This window comes from Leuciscus leuciscus (assembly GCF_965113295.1).
Source record: "Leuciscus leuciscus genome assembly, chromosome: 5".
NCBI lineage: Eukaryota > Metazoa > Chordata > Actinopteri > Cypriniformes > Leuciscidae > Leuciscus > Leuciscus leuciscus.
Genome location: NC_138729.1, coordinates 26,304,878 through 26,315,455, shown reverse-complemented (window position 1 = coordinate 26,315,455; position 10,578 = coordinate 26,304,878). Strand labels below are relative to the sequence as shown.

Here is a 10,578-nt window from a genome sequence, read left to right as displayed (position 1 = left end):
TACTGAAGCTGTTGTTTGTTCTAGCTGTGTTCTTTGAAATGTCATCCGTTTCCTCAGAAAATAATTATTGTCAGGTGGTTTGTTTTTTCCACCCTTCAAATCCTCCTGAAGACAGTTTAGTGTTAATGTTTCTGAAACGGCAAGATGAGGTAAATGTCAAGCTTCAAAGACTGAATCCAGCTAGATATGTTTACTCTCATGCTCCTCCAGGGATGAGCCGAGATGAGGAAAACACCTGTCTGCTCCAATTGATGTTCAATTGAAAAAGCAGTGATCGTTTTACTGTCGTCTCTTCTAGCACATTTGCACAGTAACTGTTACTACTCAAACCATGTTCATTTTACATCACATTACAAATCTACGTTATCTGGAATCATAAACCATAGCCTTATAACGGCGTGCATGTAAAAGAAGTAATTGGTGAGTGACTGAAAATTGGTGAGTTCCAGAGAAGTTCTTCTATGCAAACAGAAAGGAGACTTGTGAGAGAGACCACACAGATCATTGTGAAGGAGCTACTTGAGTACAGGGGAAATGAGCACAAGATGACTGAGAAGCTCTGCATAACACTGGCCTTTAGGGAAGAGTGGCACAAACTGCAAGACAACAGTCCTCTGAAAGAACAATGTTTGGAGTTTGTCAGGATATGATTAGCCTAAATGCAGACTCATTTCTGCTTTATCATCTTGTATAGTGGTCATGGTCATGCGTGATTGGCTTTCATCAGCAGAGAGAACCAGTTTAAATCTGAAAGTTTTGTCCTTATGGGAACATTGGCATGATTCATTTTTAAATTATTTTCCCTTGTGTGGGAAAAGCTCTGTGTATTTTCTGGCTATAGATCAGATATAGAACAAACCTTTTTTGGGTCAAACTCAAGACACTACAATTTCATACAAAATATTGAGAGTAATAAATCGATGGGTACATGTTATTTTATCAATGGCAGAACTCAATTCTTTAAAAAATCCATACCACTGACCAATTGATATGTATTTTTTTTTTATTGATTTCACTCTTAATATCTGTACAAATACATCAAACTTTGTATATACATATGACATTTACATAAAAATACAAAACTATATATTTATAACTGAATTTTGTTTTTATCTTGAGATGTCTGAAAATAAAAATGCATTTTGACAACAAAGTGAAAACAGCGGAAAAGTGAACATTTTATATATTGATACCGAGTCCTCTTTATGACCTTTTCTTTAGCTCTGCAAGAGCAATATAGAGCAGAATATTGGCAAAAACAAGACAAAAAGTTGCATGGCACAGTTTTCTCAAACAAGTATCACCCACTGCTAATTTCTGTTCTATCGCAGCACTGTTGCTGTTGATGACAGATAGCATTTTATACAAGTTAATCATCAGGGGTTTCCTATATGAGAAACGGCTCATTTTCAATGTTATCCTGCTACACCATATCACAAAACATTGAAGAACGTTCAAGAAAATCCCTTTGGTCAGTTACACTAAACTGTAAACAAAACCAGAAATATACATGTACATTAAAGAGTGACATTTTTTTCCTATGCATTTCCATTTTTTTCCAATAAATAAACTCACAAGCTAACATGCAGGTATGTGTGAAATAAACATCTGTGATACAGATTTGACATTGATAAGCATTTATACAGCTCAGGGAATGCAATTTACAGCTTGCAGAAGACTCACACTTTACATGATAGCATTTTACCTCACAATAAATAACACTGCTTCTCTTTGGACAAATATATCTCTCGGTCATAATAAAAAAAAAAGAAAGAAAAGGGAAAGACAACACAAGTGATAACAAAATAGCATGATAGACAAGCAAGCCAGACACTGTAAATGTATAAATTATAAAACAGAACACTGTATAAATAAACATCAAGCAGACTGAACTACATGTATACTTCTTTCTTTTTTCTCTGAAAAATAAATTAGCATACACATATGTACAGTGTGGACATGATTCCGTGCCCTAGGACTGTTCCACTGGTTGATAGGGCTTTATCCATCCAGTACAGGTGATAATTGGATATAAGCCATGTAGTCCTGGTCTTCCTCATCGTCATCTTCCTCCTGGTCTTCAGTAATGGCTATATGGGAGAATACATGGTAGCTGTTGCATGAATATAGACCACAACAGCGCAGAATGTATGTGAGTATTTGTCTTTTTATCCCAAAGCCTCTGATAATCTAGTGGGTTTTAGGCTACTTGCCAGCTTGACCAGGTGCTCTAGCTCTCAAAATTATGCGACAAGATGTACATAATAAAGGAAGTCACTGGTGTGACGGGACAGGGCTGATCAGAAGCTTTAATGGCTCTTGTCTGTTTGGCAGATTTCCAAATCAAGACCAAAAAAATGCACTTGCATTCTACGACTGGCTGCTATTTTTCTGGTTTTGCGTCTATATCCATCACTTTGGATGCACTGTTGTACACCGGTCGACCGTAGCTACGTGGTCAAGCAATGGCACAGTTCTGAGGTATATAATATATATATATATATATGTATAGGTATATATATATATTGGTATATATATATATATATTCTACATAAAAGTTTACATTGAAAAAATGACATAGGCAAAGCAATGAAACAAATAGTCCCTCACAAACAAATAGGACAACACGATCACAGCAGAACTGCACACACATATTCACCTTTCTAATGTTAGATGTCTAACAGCAGAGACTGAGAAATAATAACAATCTTGTCCTGCAAACTGTAAAATGCTGGTGTCATTCAAACCATGAGGTGATCATAAAGTTGGTCCCTTGAAAATGATACCTTAAGGCACGAGAACATTAAGGTAAGCGATTCATTCACATTGATCATTTGATTGGTTTGCTAGCACAAATTGGAATGTAAGTATTCCCTCTCTTTGATGCTGTATTATTGATAGCAGATCTAGCTTCATCAATTCATTCTCAAAGCTAGTTAACCATCTGTCGAAATAGGTAGTCTAGTTAACTTTTAAACAATGGCACCAATGTTACAATCACCTTATGTGAGTGTAAGGAAAAGGATTTGTGTCTTTTAAAAACCCTCAGGGCTATTTATGTCATAGTGCATTTGAAATCATTGATTACAGCCAAACGCATTAATCAAACAAAAAACAAAATTCATAAAACACGTACATAATAACCATGAATATGGAATTGACAAGTTGATATGATTATATAAGTCTCTACATTTACACTATAACAAAGGGGGACATATATGAACTCAACCTGCTGGTCAGTAACAGGTCAGAGCGAACTAGAATTCAAACATGACGATGTCCACTAACTGCAAAAGTTAGTCCGCACATGTTTTCTTGTTAGTTAAATGAAGAAAATTAGTATGTCAAAGGACTCCTTGAAAGAGCTCTTTGTAACATTTTTTGAACTCTTGTTTTTTTTTATACATTGTATTCATTGATTTCCATTGATTTAGTAGGTTCTTTTTTTAAATATTTTTTTTTCCTTCTCAAGAAAATGCAAAATGAATGAAGCCAGCCAAAGAGGACATGCAAAGAACTTCCAATCATAAGTCCTTTCTGTAGCTTAACTCTTAGCAGCAGGAAGGGAATGAGGAGGCGTTATTTGGAGGGGTGGGAGGTTTTGGGGAGGAGGTTGCTGGGGGCAGCATTGGATTGTCTTTTAAGATGTATTACTTACAGTTGCAAGATCCTAAATGCTTAACCTCCAGGAGAACCCCCAAAGAGCAAGCGGCCTGCTTCATGGCGCATTCGCTGGGATATGTGGTGTTGTCGCTGGCGCACACGGCCTCCTCCGAGCGACTTTCTGGGCATGACTCCACACAAACTGAACAGCGCCCGCGACCCATCTTGGCATCCCATAGACACTTCTTCCCTGCGCTGCACTGGATATCATCGCATGACTTGGCCTCTGTAAACACAACAGAGGAAAACAACCGTCAATTTCTACTGACAACACTCCAGTGTTGCATACAAAGAAATACATAAATGTAGTTGTTGTTGTGGACAGCTGTAGGCAAGTCATGTTCAGTTTGTTATAACACACGAGATGATGTTGCCAACATCAGGAAACAATTAGACACCAATGACTTTCCTTTGCAAGTAATAATCACAACTGGGATTGTTACGAAAGACATTGTTGCGTTATGCACTCTGAACCAATACCCCACCAAACTGCACTATTTCTATATTTGTAACTTTTCTCATTTAAATGAAACTTCACAACTCCTAGCAAAATGTATGTGAACACTCACTGATGCATTTCCCTTCGTATGCCACTCCAATGGATCTACCGAGCAAGCACGTGGCTCTCCTTAAATGGCACGCGCTGGCGTAAACAATCCCATCGTTGCCACAAAGGTACTGGTCCGGAGATGTAACCTCTGGGCATATGCGGTTGCATGTCACACAGTACGCATTGTTTGTCTGGTCCACCACACAAGTCGAACTTCCCGGACACAAGACATCACGGCACGTCTCTGTGAAGATGAGAAGGGAAGACTGAATGATTTTCTTATTTTCACAACCAATGACCTAGTTGACCAAAATGTTTCTTTATTCTTATTTTATAGTTGAATTGTGTGACTTTATTTAGTATAAACACCTTTTGTAAGTACTGCAGGGCTGGATAAAAGTGCTGAAATCTCTCTTATGATTAGACAGTTTTTTTTGGGTGTGAAAGCAGTGTTACATACTTTTGCATTTGCCTTGATACTGCACCTCCAGATCTGGGTGCCCTTTGCATTTGGATTTCAGAAGGGCACATTCATCTCGGTATGTTTTTCCGTCTGAGCCGCACACCGGCCCCTTCCAGGTGATATTGGAGCAGTCTGGTGCACAGACGCAGCGAGGCTTACTCCTCCTGTTCATTTTACATCTCTTCCCAGGGCCACAGTCCACATTATCACATGTCTCTAAAATTCAGAGAGGCACACAGGAACATGTTATTTAAAAGCAGCTGAATCAAATTTAAAGATTTTTTTTTTTTAATTAGTATTATTATACACTCATATCACACATTAATAATCTATTATTAATTAATCATTTTTTATTGGTTTTTATTTAGGCTATATTAAAGCAAGAAAGTGTGAGAGATGAGGACGGGGATACTGAGGCACAGTTTTTATGTATAACTTTTTTATGATTACTTTTTAAATATGCATGTAATACGTTTTTATTATATAAAATAGCAACAATATGCTTATTAGACGTTTCCACCTGAACAAACGAACATGGGATTCTACCTTTACAAGGTATGCAGTTTGGAGCACCGCCATTGAAGATCATCCACCTGAATAATGTGCTGTTTGGCACATCTTCCTCGGTCCAAGATGTACCGAGCCTCCCACTCCGGCAGCATTCCTCTCGACTCATCCCAGGCATGTAGAGGACCTGACATCTCCCGTTCTTGCCTTGCTGTAGCCAGCAGTTACCAGCTGTAAACAAAAAGAAAAAGAGCCAGTCGTATTAAAGTCTGAAGCCAATGACCCAGACACAACACGTGCAGCCTGTATTAGCTGGAGCTCTCTTGCTCCCCCTCCCCCGCTGTATTTTGTCTGATTTTTCCCAACGTAATGCGACTATTTTACACTTGCATGCCTTCACCCAGACAACTCAAGGGCTCTGGGTCTGGTCGGGAATATGCTTTTCCTGTCGTCGATTATGTTATGACCAGGCAGAGATTTATTGTCTTAAATTAAGTGGCAGTATACCTATTTAAACAATGTGCATGGCAGTCTAGACTCCAGTTCCTCGAGCGCTCTGTGCCAACTGTCTGCGCTCATCACGTTTCACCACACTTACAGGAGCATTACAAACGCTGCTTTTACCAACACAAACGCATTTATCCGCTGCTCATAATAAGGTTCAGATATTTTTTTTTAAACTGTCGGGTCAACCATGAGGGGAATTAGTCGTGTTTATTTATTAAATTAGGCATTCGCGCCGGGGATAGCCTACCACGAGCCAGACAATCCAATTAAATCATACAGTCACGCGAGCTTCATCAAACTTTGTTTTAAAAAATGATCGTGCCCTTTTAATGACCGATACGCAAAGCGATTCTAATAATTAAATGCATTTTTTTTTTCATTATGTCCACTGATTTTTGAAAGCCAGACGAGGTAGGCAGTCTAATTTCACTATTTGAGAAAAAAATACAATCGAATGTCTAATGCATAAAGGTTTATTTGAGAGTGTGTTAAATATGCATTTAAACAAAACATTCATTCTTCATATTATTGATAGGCAAAAATACTATCATGTTGATATTAAACATTTTATTCATCATTATCAAGACAAGAAATGCATCTCGGTGTCCTCTAGTTTTGACAATCTTGACGTGAGCATTTATTTTAAATAACGATACAATTTTCTGCAAAAATTTTCATTTCTTAATTTAGCCTAGTAAATTTCGGCTGTTCTTTTCTTTTTTAGATAATGGTGCATGTAAGGACGCACCTGTCTCGAGGATACCAATGCAGGCGCGAGCCAAGAACAAAACTTTACAGTTGTCTAGTATTTAAGCAGCTCTCTTCATTCTAAAGGAATACTTTCATTCTAAAGGAACTGCAGCCCAACCCCATGTCTAAAGCATGTCAAAGAATAATTTTGAAGAAACAAATAAAGAAAAAGTGCACTCACCTTGCACTTTTTGATCTTCAATCAAATAACATAGCCATAAGAGTAATAAAATCATTCCCGGGTGGAGGTGCTGACGCTTTAGCATCCTTAGCATGTTAAAAGAGAGAAAGAGTATTGAGACGAGCAGCGCAAAAGTAATCTTCTTACTCAGGCAGTGCTGAATGAACGCTGCTCTCAGAGTGCCACCTCTTTTTAAGTGTATAAGGGGTCTCGGGCCGACTGTCTGTGGTGTGGGCGGTCTTCCTCTCTGTGGGGGTGGGGAGAAAGACTTTTTTCCCCCAAGTTCTTTCAATCCAAATCAGGTGACATAGCTGGTTGAAACTTTCTCTTGCCTCTAAATCACATCAGAGTTTTGCAGAATACTAAGTCGCAGGAAGCATAAATAAAATGGTCCAATTTGTATCTTGTAACCAAGAACCATCCTTATGGATATCCAGACCTGATCAGACGTGGATGTGACTTTACAATTACACAGGAAAATAATATTAGCATAAGCAACAGCATTTTTAAACTCACAAAGACCCAGTTACCAATGAATATTGCGTTTTTAGTGTTAACAAAAGGGAACATGTTTGTAGGTGAATGATTATTAAGACTATAGGCGGGTGTGAATTGCAAATACAACTGCACATTGATAGCCTGCGACAGTCTCCACAAACCTTTGCGGAGATGGGAAATGTCACAACTTTCCGGGCCATGACAGGTCTGATTAACAGTAGAGGGTGTTAATTTAATACAAGGTTACTGCTGAAAGGTGATCTGAGCAAGGAGACAATGGATTACAGAATAAAAGCGAGAAAGACTATTATTAGACGAGACAGGTGTTGCGGTTTCCCTTCGGGATCACAATCTATATCCCATTCAATTTCCGAACGGCGGTGGCGCGAGGCAGACTACACGGAATTCATTTCCATAGAAGTGAGACACGCGAGACTGACTGCAGGAGTATTTTGCCTCTGTGCTGGAGGCGCACGCGCGACCTCTTCTGCAAGATTCTTGAAGCACAGAACACAGACGTGTGCGCGCACGCTCAACTTCAGTTAGGCCATCAACTTTAAGAGGACGGGAGTCTCGTATGTTGAATGAGACTGTAGCGAACACACGAGATTTCGGAGTATCTGTTTCTTTATTTGAACTTGATTCGACTTAGCAAGTCATTATCACTGTAGAACAAACGTGTGTATAATGACCTACTTGCGATGAATTGCAATTGAAATTAATCTACAATTTCCAAATGTGTAGGCTATTTGTAAGCCAACCGTATAGGCTATTCAAAATATATTTGTCTACAAATCAGACAATCTGCAATTAGGCTAGTCTATGCGTAACCCAAAAGTTACCCAACTAAAGTAGGCTATAGGCTATAAAGACCATTCATCGATTAAATCAAAATTCCAGTTTGTTTGAATCAGATTGCTGTAGCTTAACTTTTGTGTTAGCCTACATGAAAATGATTAGCCTATGTTTTCCATTCAGAACTGACGCGTTTCTGTCCTCCATTTCAGACACCTTTAACTTCACGTTTGTAGACTATAGCCAATAGATGAAACTCCAGGAGAGCATATTGTTGCCTGTACGGTGAACTTTTGGCACAAACAGACTTTATACAAAGTCTAACTTACTTCCCAATACGTTGGCAGTGATTTCATTTTAATATTAGGCTATATCTGCGTTTGACAAAATCTCAGGGTCTGATCAAAGCATGAAGGCTAATACCTTTTGTTCAAGCCAAGAAATGATAAAACATGTTGCATGTATTTCCACCGGCTGTCAGTTACAATATGAGCCAACCGGATGACAAGCATAGCCTAATGACTGGGAGTGTATCATTAGAACAAGTTTCCTAGCTGCAATGTTTGTCCCGGGTCACGTGGTGCACGTTGAGGCAACTAAGCATAGCTTGGTTTCAAAAACACGTATCCAAAACAAAATCCACATTGTCCAAAATCCAAAATTATGTTTGGTCGATAGAATATTTTGTTGATGTTCTAACTACCAATATGATGTCCTGTGTTTCCAGATATGCAAAATGATAAATAAACCAAGCCTGACTTATTAAGAATTTTTAAAATACGGTGGAAACCAAAGTCAATAAAACAAAAATACATTATTATGATAATATAGCTAAAGTCGCCTTAGCTACTTTTGTTATGAAGGCCACAACCTTCATAAGGTTCCCCCAGCTATATCTTGTTGTCGTCACATTAACAGTTTTATTGAATAGTAATAATATGCTGACATCTAGTGGCAGTGTAGTGCTTGTACAGTTGTTGCTAACATTGCATTTAGACACAACAGAGACATTATAACATAGAATTTTTGGAGTTATTTGACTACTCTGTGTTCGGGCCAATTACCAAGATCAGAGCCCTCTCCCCGGACAGCACGCCAAATACGTTTACCAATTTAATCTATCCGACTTATTTGTAAGTGTGAAGTCGTGAAATAATACAAAATCAAAACGTGATTACCTTAGTCAAAGATCAGATCAGGAACAGAATGTGTTATTCATGCCCCAAAAATACTGCAAACATGCAGGCTTTAGCTCAGACCTCAGGAACCAGTAAATTACTTTTTAAACCATTCAAAACAAACAGAATGTTCTGAAACAAAATTGTCTGAAAATGTGCAATAAAAGCACCTGGGAAAGGTAAAAAGGTCAAGATGTGAGTAATAGTTCCAAGTGGTTTCTGAGCTAATCCCTCCCCTCTTGAAGTATTTTCTGAATATTTATCAGAATGTGGTTTTCATTGCAGACCTACATACACCTAAGGAACCTTTGTTAAAGAAATATGGTTGGAATTATGTTTTTATAAATGCCAAAACTAGGAAGCTTCACAAATGTCACTCTTATTTAAAACTGACTAAAACAAGTGGGTTTTGAAACTCTAAATCTTTGGGGAAAAAATTCAATTCGAATAAAAATATTTAAAAAGAGGTTTACTCAGTTGAACAATATGTTTTTATAGACACGCTAGAATAGAGTTCAGCAGCAGTGTTTACTGAGGTGCTGGATGTTCTTGTGCTTTTTTGCACATATTTTCCACTCGTTTCTCAACCTCTTGTCATGATACTGCCCATCATCTATCCAGTTTTACCATTTAAGGAGTAAGCAAAAAGAGAGAAAATAAACAGGAATATCTGATATCTGATTACAGTGGCATGCAGTGTTCTGAAATGAGGAGGCTAAGTCCTCAGGTTTTTTATTTTTATAAATAAAATGTAAATTCATATCCCATGCAGTTACACTTAATGTTGTCACATTTCCCTGGTTAAAAGAACATTACTTTACATTACATCAAAATATTTAGGATTTTTTTTTTTTTTTTACATAAACAATGTAATTTATGTTATATTTATTAAAACCAAGGATAAATCTCGTCAAGTTAGAGTTTTAAGCATTTTTATATTTATTCCAAAACAATAACTAAAGGCAGTAACATTTTAAACTATATTGTATCCAGTACTTTTATTTCTTCTTCTTTTTTTTTTGTGATAATATTCAATAGAGTTAGTAAGTGTTTCAATGAACTCTGCTTAGATTCGCTCTGCACTCAACACACTGTTTACAGCCTTGGGAAACATTTAAAGTCCCCATGTGGTCAATAATTGTAAATTAAATGTAATGTAAATTAAAACTCATCTTTAATCACCAAAAGGACATAAAAAAAAAAACTTTTTAAAATAAAATAGCTTGAATGTAACACCCTTGCTTAATTTAGTATACGTGGATCCATGAATATGCATATTAGTCCCCACATACAGTCACTCACAGCTTGGACAACCTGATCCACCCTGTCAATTTTACTGTAACAATGTCAAGTGGCAATATTGGTTTAATTCAGCCATATATATTTCAACCAGAAAATGATTCAGAAGAAGAAGTGGAAGAGCAAATTATACAGGCTTGTCTGCAAGTCGATGTCTCAGAATGGTAATATGTTTTATGCAGGGCTA

The 10,578-nt window shown here is 37.5% G+C and overlaps 1 protein-coding gene across 2 annotated transcripts; it reads right to left on the bottom strand.

Moving 5' to 3' along the window:
• Positions 1-48: 48 nt before the first annotated feature.
• fsta (follistatin a) lies at positions 49-6,800 on the bottom strand. 2 transcript variants are annotated; one of them, XM_082168779.1, is made up of 6 exons: positions 6,622-6,800; positions 5,223-5,414; positions 4,674-4,892; positions 4,233-4,457; positions 3,659-3,889; positions 49-2,113 (listed from the first exon to the last, which is right to left on the bottom strand). In XM_082168779.1, exons 1-6 carry the CDS (start codon positions 6,713-6,715, stop codon positions 2,091-2,093), a joined length of 984 nt encoding a protein of 327 aa, XP_082024905.1. In that variant the 5' UTR covers positions 6,716-6,800; the 3' UTR covers positions 49-2,090. The 2 variants fall into 2 exon arrangements, with proteins under 2 accessions (XP_082024905.1, XP_082024904.1); XM_082168778.1 differs by having other exon boundaries at positions 49-2,090.
• Positions 6,801-10,578: the final 3,778 nt, after the last annotated feature.

Coding starts and splice junctions, on each gene's coding strand:
- fsta (XM_082168778.1), bottom strand. CDS start 6,715: ATGCTAAGGATGCTAAAGCGTCAGCACCTCCACCCGGGAATGATTTTA. Junction 5,415..6,621: donor TGAAGATCAAAAAGTGCAAG/GTGAGTGCACTT, acceptor TTTTGTTTACAG/CTGGTAACTGCTGGCTACAG. Junction 2,091..3,658: donor GCATTTAGGATCTTGCAACT/GTAAGTAATACA, acceptor TCTCCCATATAG/CCATTACTGAAGACCAGGAG.